Source organism: Podarcis cretensis (genome assembly GCF_951804945.1).
Source record: "Podarcis cretensis genome assembly, chromosome: 4".
NCBI classification, from domain to species: Eukaryota; Metazoa; Chordata; class Lepidosauria; order Squamata; family Lacertidae; genus Podarcis; species Podarcis cretensis.
The window spans coordinates 2,156,630-2,169,619 of NC_137173.1; the positions used below are offsets into that span (position 1 = coordinate 2,156,630).

Genomic DNA, 12,990 nt, shown 5'->3' on the forward strand with positions numbered 1-12,990 from the left:
TCTTCTTCAGGAACCTCTGGAAATCCTGTAAGAGAAAAATTGGCTTCTCATCTGTGCAAAGACAATCTATGTCAGCATCATGCATATTTTTAACCTTGTCACAAAACTCTTTAAACCTTTCTAAGGCTTCTTTCGGTCTCTCCAAAAGATAAATCCAGACAAAACCTGTGAAAGAATCAACACATATTAGGTAATACTTTGCATTGCCTCTAGATGGTGCTAAAGGACCAATCACATCAGCATACACCCGCTGAAATGCCCTGTCGACCCTTGAGGTGACCTGCTTGGCGTTCTTCTTGGCTACACCTGCAAAAGAAATCATGTTAGAATCACAAGAATTACATTCCATGTAATCATTTTGATCAAAAGTTAACAAATACAGTCCATCTTTCTCTTTGGCAGAAAGATACAACTCTCCATCTTTGTAGATCTCGCAGTGTTGATCATCATAGGACAGTTTTAGTCCCTTCTTGGCAATCTGCGAAACACTGAGCAGATTGTACTTCAACTCTGGAACCAAATAAACATTGTTTATAGTCAAGTTCAGACTTTTAAGATACACAGTCCCAATTCCGGTGGCTTCCAGCTCTTGACCGTTGGCTTGTTGTACAACGAAGCTTTGTTTCTTAAATGACGAAAACAAATCCCTACGATGGGTCATGTGAAATGTGCAGCCAGTGTCAATGACAAAAGCGTTCTCCACATCTGGCTTGGTTCCTTTCGACATCAAAGCCTTTGCAGGCTTCGCCTGTGACTTGGCATGACTTCTGCCTGACGCCTCAGACTTCGTGGAGCTTCCCTTGGCTCCTTTGTTCTGACGTGGCTTCTTGCAGTACCGCTGAAGATGCCCAGTCTGCCCACAATTGAAACATCGGACAACGTTCAAAGCTACAGCGTCTCCTCCAGTAGCTACAGCAGTGGGGGTGTCTGAACTCCGTTCTTCCCTCCCCCTGTCCTTGACTTCCAGGGCGGCAAGTCTGTCATGTTCACAAAGAACCACGGCAAAGACCCTGTCCGACGTTAGATCAGCTGCTGGGAGAGACCCCAGCTGACTGGCAACCGTTTTGTAAGTCCGATTCAGGCTGTTGATCACCATGAAGCAAAACACTTCCTCCTGCAGATGGAAATTGCGTTCCACCATCTGCTGACGCAGAAATTTCATTTCCGTCAGGTGCGCTTGAACATCTCCATCAGGCGCAAGCCTCAGGTTAGTCAGCTTTTCAAAATACAGCAACGCTGAAGAACCTGCATCTCTCTGATGTGTCCTTCTCAGCGTGTCCCAAACATCTTTCGCGTGCTGTAAATCTTGTATATGAATAAGCTGAGAGTCTGACACGCAGAGAATTATAGCGGTTCTGGCCTTCACATCCTGTGACTCCCAAGCACGCGTTGGTGCTGCAGGGATGGGGTTCTCAATCACCCCAAACAGTCTCTGATTCTGCAGCAAGGCCTTCATCTTAATAGACCAAGATGCATAATTGTCACTGGTCAAGAGGGGTGGAGAAGGCAGGCCCCCCCCTTTCTTGGCATCCATTTTGAGTCCTTGCATTGACTCTCAAACACAAGTCCATCCACTTGCAATGAGTTTCCTGGCATAATTTAGCCAGCTGTGTTTTAAGAGTCCGGTTCATCCTTTCTGTTTTGCGAGAACTTTGAGGTCAATAGGCAGCGTGCAGTTTCCACTGTATTTGTAAGGCTTTGCATACACCATCCACTATTGACGCAACGAAAGCTGGTCCATTATCACTGCCTGTACATCTTGGTAGCCCAAATCTTGGGATGATCTCCATTAAAAGGCGATTAATGACTTCCTGTGCTTTCTCTGTTTTCGTGGGATATGCTTCCAGCCAGCCTGTCACGGAATCAACAAAGATCAAAAGAGCCCAAAAACCTTTTGCCTCAGGCATCTCTGTAAAGTCTACTATCAAATTCTCCATTGGCATTGAGCCTGTCTGTTGTACTCCTGGCGGAGGCACTGGGCCTTGCAAAGTTGGAGCAGGTTGGACCAGATATGGGTATCAAGAGAATTAGCAATAAGAGTGTCGAAATGTGAGATACTACCTAGAACACTATCTGATCACAACCCAATAATACTACACTTAAATTTGAAAACCCAGGGTATGTACAGATGGAGAATGAATGATTACTTATTTGAAAAAGAAGAAGTGATAGAAAAGGCTAAAACCACCTTAAAAGACTATTTTGATTTAAACATCAATAAGGAGACAAATATGGACATAGTTTGGGACGCCAGTAAGGCAGTGCTAAGAGTTTTTTTGATACAACAAAATAGTCAAAGAAGAAAGGTGAGAGAACATAAAAAAGAAGAACTAATTACTCAATTGAGAGAATGTGAAAAGAACTTGATAGAAAAACCGAGTGATGAAGGGAACAAGCAACTGTATAAGATATTACAAGCACAATATTCATCATTAATAAATCAAGAGGTAGAATGGGGAATTAAGTTAATGAGACAAAAAAATTTCGAAACGGCAAACAAAACTGGAAAGTTTCTGGCGTGGCAACTGAGAAAATGGAAAAAACAAAATGTTATTAATAAAATAAAGTTGAAGAACAAACCTTGGAGGACCCTAATGAAATAAAAAAGAGCTTCCTCAAATTCTATGAAAACCTATATAAAAGAGAAGAAGAAGACGTCATAGAAATAGAAAAATATCTAGAAGAAAACAGAATTAATAGCATATCGGAAGAGGAAAGAAGTCTACTAAATAAACCCATAAAAGCAGAGGAAATTAAAGAGGCGATAAAGAGAATGAAACTGGGGAAAGCCCCAGGCTCAGATGGTCTATCGGCCAAGTACTATAAAACCCTAGAAGAACTTATAACACCAGTGCTATGTGAAGTAATGAACAAGATTTTAGAAGGAGGAAGAATACCAGCGTCCTGGAAAGAAGCATACATTACGTTGATACCGAAACCCGACTCGGATAGACTGATTATTAAGAACTACAGACCGATTTCATTATTGAATGATGATTATAAGATCTTCGCAGACGTAACGGCGACCCAACTTAAAAAGTGTTTAGTTAACCTTATCCATACCGATCAGGCTGGTTTTTTACCTAATAGGCAAATAAAAGACAACATAAGGCATATAATAAACATTATTGAATACCTAGAATGCAAAAATATTCCCGCAGCTTTAATGTTCATTGACGCCGAAAAGGCGTTCGACAATGTATCCTGGCGTTTTCTTATAAAATGTTTGGAAAGGACAGAGATAGAGGGCACATTCCTTGAAGGAATAAAAGCTATTTACTCACAACAAAGTGCTAAACTAATTATTAATAATAACTTAACAGAACCCTTTGAAATTTCGAAGGGTACAAGGCAGGGGTGCCCTCAGTCACCGCTTTTGTTTATCATGATGTTAGAGACAATTACAAATAAGATAAGGAAAACCTCAGAGATACGTGGAATAAAAATTGGAGTGAAAGAATATAAATTGAAAGCATATGCTGACGATCTTATGTTGTCTTTGGAGGATCCAAAAGAAAGTGTTAGTAAGGTGTTAGATTTGTTAGAAGAATTTGGAAAATTATCTGGTTTTAAATTAAATAGAACAGAAACTAAAATGATGATTAAAAATGTGAAAGAGGAGGTAAAAAAGCATCTGGAATCTCAAACTGGTATTAAAGTAACGAAAAAAGTAAAATACCTTGGAATTTGGTTAACGATGAAGAATATAAATTTGATGGAAGACAATTACATAACCACATGGAAAGAAATAAGGAAGGACTTAGATACTTGGAATAGAATAAAACTTTCTTGGTTGGGCAGAATGGCGGCGATTAAAATGAGTTTATTACCGAAACTGTTATTTCTATTTCAAAACATACCGATAATCAGGGAAACCGCAGTATTCAAAGATTGGCAGAAAACACTCTCTAAATTTATCTGGCAAGGGAAAAGGCCCAGAATCAGATTTAAACTACTCACAGATCAAAGAGATAGGGGAGGATTCGCAGTTATATTACGAAGCCTCGTGTCTTTGTTGGGTTAAAGATTGGATTGTCATTAAAAATAAAGACCTGTTAAATCTAGAAGGATTCGATTTAAGATTTGGTTGGCACGCTTACCTATGGCGCAACAAGGGAAAGGTTCATAAAGGTTTTTCTAATCACATTCTTAGAGGACCACTCCTGGAAGTGTGGGAAAGAAACAAAAAACTATTGGAACAGAAGACCCCTTGGTGGCTATCGCCAATTGATATCCTGACAATAAAAAAAAAAAACATCGAAGGAGAAAGATGGACCTATGAAGACTTGCTAGTAAAAACAGAGACCAGTTGGAGGATTAGACCTTATGAAGAAATAAAGAACAAATTGATAGGATGGATCTGTTGGTTTCTGCTTTCTTCACTGTGCAGCGAAGTGCTTGTCACGAGACATTGTTTACATTCCACAGTCAGAGTTACTGTTGGGTTTCCCACGAGAATAGGAGACTGGATGTGACGTACACTGGCTTCCTGTTTTTCACAGTTCTCTCGGTGTTTCCGAGGAGAGGAGTTGCTTCTCTGCTCTCGCAGAGGCAAGATGCATGTTTGTATTCTCTCAGCATTGAAGTGTAAATAAAGTAAAGTAAAGTATGTGGCACGTACTGCTCATCATTCCGCTGTGTAGAAGACTCTGCAAATACAACAGGATCCAATTTCACCAAATTAATTCTATGTGGACTGAAGATAAAAAGAATGGGATAAGTGAGAAAAAATCTAGATTCCAGATTGAAATACTAGAAAATAAAACAAAACTCCTATCGAAAATGTATAGCCTGTTACTTGAATGGGACACCAAGGATGAAGAAGTAAACGAGGTAATGGTGAGATGGCAATGGACTTCGGACACAACATAGAGTTTGACAAATGGAAGGCATTATGGAATAAAGGTATGAGATTCTCGGCATGCACAACACTCAGGGAAAATATGTATAAAATGATGTACAGGTGGTACGTAACGCCCGTAAAATTGGAAAAAATATATAAAACTGGTGATAAATTATGCTGGAAGTGCAAGATCAAGGAGAGCGATTTTTATCATGTGGTGGTTGTGTGAGTCTATCAAAAAATTCTGGGAATCTATTTACAATGAACTAAAAAAAATCTTCAAATATACCTTTTTAAAAAATACCCAAAGCCTTTCTGCTTGGAATAATTGGAGAGGAAATCAAAAAGGAAGATCAAACACTCTTTCAGTATGCGACAGTGGCTGCCAGAACTCTAATAGCGCAGAATTGGAAGACATCAAAAATCCCAACTATAAACGAGTGGCAATATAAATTATTTGATTATTTAGAATTGGCAAAAATGACACAGAAAATAAGAAATCAAAAAGACATAGAGTTTAACAAAGATTGGAATAAATTTATGACATATATGGAAACCGAGGTAAAAAATCTAAAAATCACAGTAGGTGCGACGTAACACTTGTGATGTAAAGAGTTTTCTGAGGAAAAGAAACTGCAGATAAAAAATCATATAATATATTCTGAAACCGAGATGAAGGCAAGTCAATTGGTGTTGTGTGTTATTTAGTAAATGTAAGCTAATTTGTATCTTATGTTAGGAGATTTCTTTCTCTCTTTTTTTCTCATGTTATTATTTGTCTTTCTTTATGTATATCTTTTCTGTGCGTATGTATTATGTATGTTTTTTTTGTTTTAATGTTTGATGAAATAAAATGATTTTAAAAAAAGAACTTTGTTGCATTATGTTCTTGCTCAAATTCTTTTCATTGATATATGATTTTATGATATTACTCCAAAACAAGTGGTGTTGTAAGCCATTAAAGCTCTGAAATACACTTTTTTCCAAAAGGCTTCCACAATTTTGTATACCAAGCAAAGCAACATTCAACAACTCACCAGAATCTAATAATAGATATGTTGGTTAATGACAAACAACAGAGGTAATAAACACACACTGTAGTGATCAGGTGGGATTGCTATGAGGAATTATAACAAATTGTGTCTGCAATCAAAGCATTGCGTTGACTGAGTTTAAACTATTTTGATATGATTCTTGATCAATCCACACCTCTGCATCCCTGTTCCATTTCTCTTTCTTCACAAGTCTCGCACCCACTTAGACAGGCAGGCGTCCTGGGTCATCAAAGACAGTGGGCAGTTTCTTTGCTGTAGCTTTTCTGATATGTTAATCTTAGGATGTTAATCTTAGGGCCAGGAAACAGGTTTCACATAAAGGTGATAATGATTGCTGTCCTCCTGGCCATCCTCCTTATCATATATATTGATTTTTTATGACCTCCGGGGTTGCTGAATGCACTCCTTTTAAGTTTTCATTCATTTACCCCCAAAATATGCATGCTTAACTAGTGTTTGTAGTTTAACTTTGTCCCCACGTGGGATTTGTTGAAATGCTCAGAAGAAATGTGATTGGTTCTTAAGAAAACTCAGTAAAAGTTCTTTTGTGAATAAAACGACCTGGGCTGAGGGGTGGAGGGAGACAGAGATTAGTATATGCACCACTCCCAGAGTCTTGCTGGTTCAAGCCTCTGCGTGTATTCTTATTAATTAGAGTTCAAGCCTTCCTTTACTTTGTGAACTCCTCAACACACTGAACTCCCTTCAGTTCTTTATTCGTTCCTGAGGCTCTAATCCCTTTTGTCTCCATTGCAGATTATGATGAATTGGAAACAAAGAACAAGGGTGACCACAACAAAAACCCCAGAAAGGAGAAGCCACATAAAAATTTGGAGTGTGGAGATAGCTGCAGTCAGAGCTCCCATTCCACTTCCCATCAAAGAATTCTCATTGGAAAGAAACCCTGTCAGTGTGTTGAATGTGGAAAGAGCTTTAGGAAGAGCTCCTCTCTGAGTTCCCATCAGAAAATTCATACAGGTGAGAAACCCTATCAGTGTGTGGAATGTGGAAAGAGCTTCACTAATACCTCTGATCTCACTTGCCATCAACGAATTCATACAGGGGAGAAACCCTATCACTGTGTGGAATGTGGAAAGAGCTTCAGCGACAGCCGCAATCTCATTTCCCATCAAAGAATTCATACAGGTGAGAAACCCTATCAGTGTGTGGAATGTGGAAAGAGCTTCAGTACGAGCTCCCTTCTCACTTCCCATCAAAGAATTCATACAGGGGAGAAACCCTATCAGTGTGTGGAATGTGGAAATAGCTTCAGTTGGAGCACTGATCTCACTTCCCATCAGAGAATTCATACAGGGGAGAAACCCTATCAATGTGTGGAAAGTGGAAAGAGCTTCAGTCGGAGCTCCAAACTCACTTCCCATCAAAGAATTCATACAGGGGAGAAACCCTATCAGTGTGTGGAATGTGGAAAGAGCTTTAGTCAAAGCTCCGATCTCACTTCCCATCAAAGAATTCATACAGGGGAGAAACCCTATCAGTGTGTGGAATGTGGAAAGAGCTTCAGTCAGAGCTCCAACCTCACTACCCATCAAAGAATTAATACAGGGAAGAAACCCTATCAGTGTATGAAATGTGGAAAGAGCTTCAGTAAGAGCTGCAATCTCACTTCCCATCAAAGAATTCATACGGGGGAGAAACTCTATCAGTGTGTGGAATGTGGAAAGAGCTTCACTGATAGCTCCTCTCTCACTTCCCATCAGAGAAGTCATACAGGGGAGAAACCCTATCAGTGTGTGGAATGTGGAAAGAGCTTCAGGAAGAGCTCCAGTCTCACTAAGCATCAGAGAATTCATACAGGGAAGAAACCCTATCAGTGTATGAAATGTGGAAAGAGCTTCAGTAAGAGCTGCAATCTCACTTCCCATCAAAGAATTCATACGGGGGAGAAACTCTATCAGTGTGTGGAATGTGGAAAGAGCTTCACTGATAGCTCCTCTCTCACTTCCCATCAGAGAAGTCATACAGGGGAGAAACCCTATCAGTGTGTGGAATGTGGAAAGAGCTTCAGGAAGAGCTCCAGTCTCACTAAGCATCAGAGAATTCATACAGGGGAGAAACCCTATCAGTGTGTGGAATGTGGAAAGGGCTTCAGGAAGAGCTCCCATCTCACTTCCCATCAGAGAAGTCATACAGGGGAGAAACCATATAATTGTTTGGAATGTGGAAAGAGCTTCACTGATAGCTCCTCTCTCACTTCCCATCAGAAAATTCATACAGGGGAGAAACCCTTTCAGTGCATGGTATGTGGAAAGAGCTTCAGAAAGAGCTCCCATCTCACTTCCCATCAAAGAATTCATTCAAAGGTCAGAAAAAACCCTTCATTATACAGCTTTCAGAGCCAGGCAAATACACAGCTTTTCAACCAGGCTTCTGGCTGATTGACATCTAATGCCCTTTAAAAATGTGGCGTGGAGGGAGCTTACAGATGTTTATTTTCTATTTGTATATTGTACTTTTATGTTGTAACTGTCCTGAGACCTCTGGGTGTAGACAATAGGAGCCTTCTATTAGAGGCCTAGGGGTCTTTGTCCCCCCCCCCATTAAAATATTTGTTTGTTTTTTTTAAAAAAATGATATTTATTAAAGTTTTAAAGGTTACAAAAAAACAGAAAAACAGAAAAATACAAACAAACAAAAAATCAAACCTTCCCATAACTTATCTTTCATTTGCTTGTTTCCTTGACCTCCTCACACCTCCATTTTTTGTATTCTTTCAGTTAGATATTTCAGCAAATCCTTTCCATCTTTGTTTCAATCCTAATAATTTATCATAATATTCTATAATTTTACATTCTCTTCTTTCACCAATTAACAATCCATTTTTACTTAGTCCTTTATAACTTAATCCTTTATAACATTTCTGCGAAAACCACATAACTTCATTCCAGCATCCTTCTAACATTCCTTAATTTTACAATGTTTCTGTAGATAAACTTTAAATTTCTTCCAATCTTCTTCCACCGACTCTTCTCCCTGGTCTCGGATTCTGCCAGTCATTTCCGCCAGTTCCATGTAGTCCATTACCTTCATCTGCCATTCTTCCCGGGTGGGTAGATCTTCCAGTACTTTGTCTTCCAGTACTTTGTCTTCCAGTACTTTGCAATAAGTATTCTTGCAGCTGTTGTGGCATACATAAAGAAAGTTCTATCCTTCTTTGACACCAATTGGCCGACCATGCCCAGGAAAAAGGCCTCTGGTTTCTTCAGAAAGGTATATTTAAATACCTTTTTCATTTCATTATAGATCATCTCCCAGAAAGTCTTAATCCTTGGGCATGTCCACCAAAGGTGAAAGAATGTACCTTCAGTCTCTTTGCATTTCCAACATTTATTTTCGGGCAAATGATAAATTTTTGCAAGCTTGACTGGTGTCATGTACCACCTGTAGATCATTTTCATTATATTCTCTCTTAAGGCATCGCATGCCGTGAACTTCATACCTGTGGTCCATAACTGTTCCCAGTCAGCCATCATAATATTATGTCCAACATCTTGTGCCCATTTAATCATAGCTGATTTCACCGTTTCATCCTGAGTGTTCCATTTCAACAGCAAGTTATACATTATTGACAAATTCTTAATTTTGGGATCTAGCAGTTCTGTTTCCAATTTTGATTTTTCCACCTGGAAGCCAATTTTTTTGTCCAAATTATATGCCTCCATTATTTGATAATAATGGAGCCAGTCTCGCACTCTATTTTTTAGTTTTTCAAAACTCTGCAGTTTTAATCTGTCTCTCTCTTGTTCCAAAATTTCCCAATATTTCGGCCATTTGGCCTCCATATTGAGCTTTTTCTGAGCCTTCGCTTCCATTGGTGACAACCACCTTGGGGTTTTAAGTCCTTGTATCTTATCCAGACGTTAAACAGTGCTTTTCTGACAATATGGTTTTTAAACGCTTTATGTGCTTTGACTTTATCATACCACAGATATGCATGCCACCCAAATACATTGTTAAAACCTTCTGGATCCAGCACGTCAGTGTTTTCAAGAAGCAGCCATTCTTTCAGCCAGCAAAAAGCGGCTGATTCATAATAAAGTTTAAAGTCTGGCAGGGCAAATCCACCTCTTTCTTTAGCATCAGTTAATATCTTAAATTTTATTCGAGGTTTCTTGCCCTGCCAGACAAATCTAGAAATATCTCTCTGCTACTTCTTGAAACAATCCATTTTATCCAAAATTTGCAATGTTTGAAACAAAAACAGCATCCTAGGCAGTACATTCATTTTATCACAGCAATTCGGCCTAACAATGATAATGATAACAATGATAACAGCCTGTGAATGTGGGATTCGGCGGGCACCTTCTGCGCCCCCCCAACTCGCGGGGAAACCCAACTACGGGTTCCAGAGCGAAGCGGGGTGAGTGGTGCAGTGCTGTGAATCGACTGCTTTTTCCGCGGAGCGAAGCCGCACAGCCGTTACCAGAGAGCGCTGACTTTTTCCTGTGACAATTTGATCTCAAAAGCAACTACCCGTGAGTAGGATAAATCGGAAAAATGGAGGGAAAAGACTTAATTTGGCACCAAAATGGGGAGGCTTAAACAGGAAGTCCGCCTTCTGTTTTTGTAAATAGATCAAAGCAAAGAGGCTGAAAGCTAAAGTCTTGGAAAGCCGATCAGAAAGGACTAAATTTCCAACACAAAAAATAGTGAATCCCTCCCCCCTTGGAAGCAGGGGAAGAGGGGGGGGGGAAATTGGACTATTTATACCTGCAAGAGAGAGGGAAGGAAGCTAAAATCCACTGCTCAGAACCTGGGAACGGGCTGCCAATAGACAATAAGACTGCCGTATTTTGAAATGCACATTGATTGTGAATAGACCACTTGTTGACAGCTAGCTCAATAAGAGAGATACATTGTTTCTGGCTGTCTTCTCCTGTCCTTAAAAAAGGAGAAAAAGTAACTGTAAAGTAACAGAAAATTGAAACTGTTTTTATTATTATTTGAGTTGGGGTTTAAAAGGCGTCACTTAGGATTAAAACAAGTATAGATTGCAGACTGCAACTGTTTCCCCCTAGAGGAAGTCTCTGAAACTGTTATAAGAGTTGGCAGTTAGTTCAAGCCTCTTCCTTCCCCTCTTCCTTGTTCCTAGGATTTTCGAGACAGCTCGGTTCCAGCAGTCGGGCAAAATTCACTTCGTAGTATGCAATAAACTAAAAGCTAAAGGAAAGAGCTGGTCGACAGGGCAGAGGATTTATGCCCAGGAGAACCTTTCACTTATCTCTCCCAGTTAGGGAGGCGGCGGCAGCCGTGGCGGCAAGTCCGGGCGTCAGAGCAACCCAGATAAAAAGAAAACAAAGATAACACAAGCAGCGGGATACTAAAAGATACTAAAAGACAGCCAGCACAGCCAGCAGATCATTAAAACTCACGGATAAAAACAAGGGAGGATAAAAACCGCTTAAAACCACTTAAAAACTCTGATAGGGGTAAGCGAAATTACTCGGAAACTACCTTCGCCGCCATGTTGGATCCTCCCCTCCCCTTTTTTCTGCCTGTTATAAGAGTTGGAGCAGGGGAATTTTCCACTTGTAAGATAAAATTGTGGGACTGTGGGACTGACCTTGGACTTTTTAAGTGTTATGGCAGATGGGAAAGAAAAAGTAGATTCGTCACTCCCAGATAAAACAACAAGATCTGGGAAGTCTTGGCAGCGAAGAGCGTCAGCATCTGGTCTTTCTGCTTTCCCTGCAGCTGTACCAACGCAATTCAAACCAAGAGGAACGACATCAGAAGAAGCTTTAGCAATTGCATTAGCTAAGATTAATGAATCTTTGGAGCAACTTAATAAGAAGGTTGATGTGACAAATGCGAAAGTGGACGCGACAAATGTGAAAGTGGATGCGACAAATGCGAAGGTGGATGCTGGAAATACTAAAATCAATTTAAATACAGAAAGTATAAATAACCTGGGACAAAAGGTGAATACCAACATAGAATCCATTCAGAAATTGATACAGAAATTGATACTTTGACCCGACAGACCGCAGAGGAAGCCAGGGAAAAAGTTGCTGCCGTGGAAGTCAAGGTAACACAATTGGAAACAAAGAGAGTCCTAGATCTACAGAGGCAACTTGAGGACCACAAGTTGATGCTCTCTATGTTTGAGCTTAAGGAAAAACAGACGAATTTGAGGATTAGAGCTGTACCGGAATTGGAGAAGGATAGTTTGATAGACTTTCTCACGCAGGAATTTGCAGAGTTTTGGAAGTTGGATTTGGAACAAGAAGAATTTAAAATTGTGAGTGCCTTTAGACTTGGAAGAGGAGGGAAGAAGAATAGAGTGAGAGACTGTTTGATTAGACTCCGATCTAAAGCAGAGAGAGATAAAATTTTGGGTTGGTACTATCAGAAGACCCTGGTAATACTGCAGTCAAGAGTGGAAATATTCAAAGATATCCCGAAATATCTTTTGGACCTTAGGTCCAATTATGGAGATTTGGTTGCCCTGCTGAGAAGGAATAGAATCTTCTTTAGGTGGGAATTCCCCCAAGGCCTATCCTTCAGCTTCAAAGGAAGGAAAATAAAAATAAGATCAGTTGAGGATAAAGAAAAGTTTTTGAGTAACTACGAAGAAGATCTGCAGAAGGAACTTGGAAAAGAGCCAGGAGCATTGGACAAAAGATCACCAGATAGAGGGCTAGAACAAAAAGTATTGGATAGAAGATCACCAATAGTGGACATAGCAACACTATCCTACGGACTGGATTCCCCAGTGAAAGTGATACCAACACCACCGACAGAACAAGCGCAAGCATTGGATGCAGTTGGAGGAAAATCAAAGTAACTACATCATGGCACTGCAAGCATTAAGCTGGAATGTGAATGGACTCAACTCCCCGGAAAAGAGGTGGAGAGTCTTTCATTTATTAAAAAAAAAGAACAATTGGACTTGATTTGTCTACAACAAACACATGTGATAAGGCTACACAGGAAGGTATTGAGCAATAATAGACTGGGACATGAATTTATTTCATCAGACAAAGTTAAGAAAAGAGGAGTAGTACTTTAGTCAAAGGAGAGCCTATCACTGAAATTTTTATTTAAAGATGACCAAGCAAGATTTGTTGC

At 39.8% G+C, this 12,990-nt stretch overlaps 3 protein-coding genes across 3 annotated transcripts in view; 2 read left to right on the forward strand and 1 right to left on the reverse strand.

Annotated features, from left to right (window-relative positions):
• Positions 1 to 8,453, forward strand: part of LOC307214639 (uncharacterized protein) — a 268,943-nt gene extending 260,490 nt beyond the window's left edge. The window contains exon 7 of the mRNA XM_079973374.1: positions 6,798 to 8,453. Within this exon, the coding sequence (XP_079829500.1) occupies positions 6,798 to 8,297 (1,500 nt within the window). The 3' untranslated portion in view covers positions 8,298 to 8,453. The remainder of the gene's footprint in view (positions 1 to 6,797) is intronic.
• The window catches only part of LOC307214709 (uncharacterized protein), a 159,528-nt gene that overhangs the window by 128,392 nt on the left and 18,146 nt on the right, over positions 1 to 12,990 (reverse strand). The window lies entirely within an intron of this gene.
• LOC307214663 (uncharacterized protein) overlaps positions 1 to 12,990 on the forward strand; it is a 112,160-nt gene that overhangs the window by 19,936 nt on the left and 79,234 nt on the right. The gene's annotated exons all lie outside the window — the stretch shown is intronic.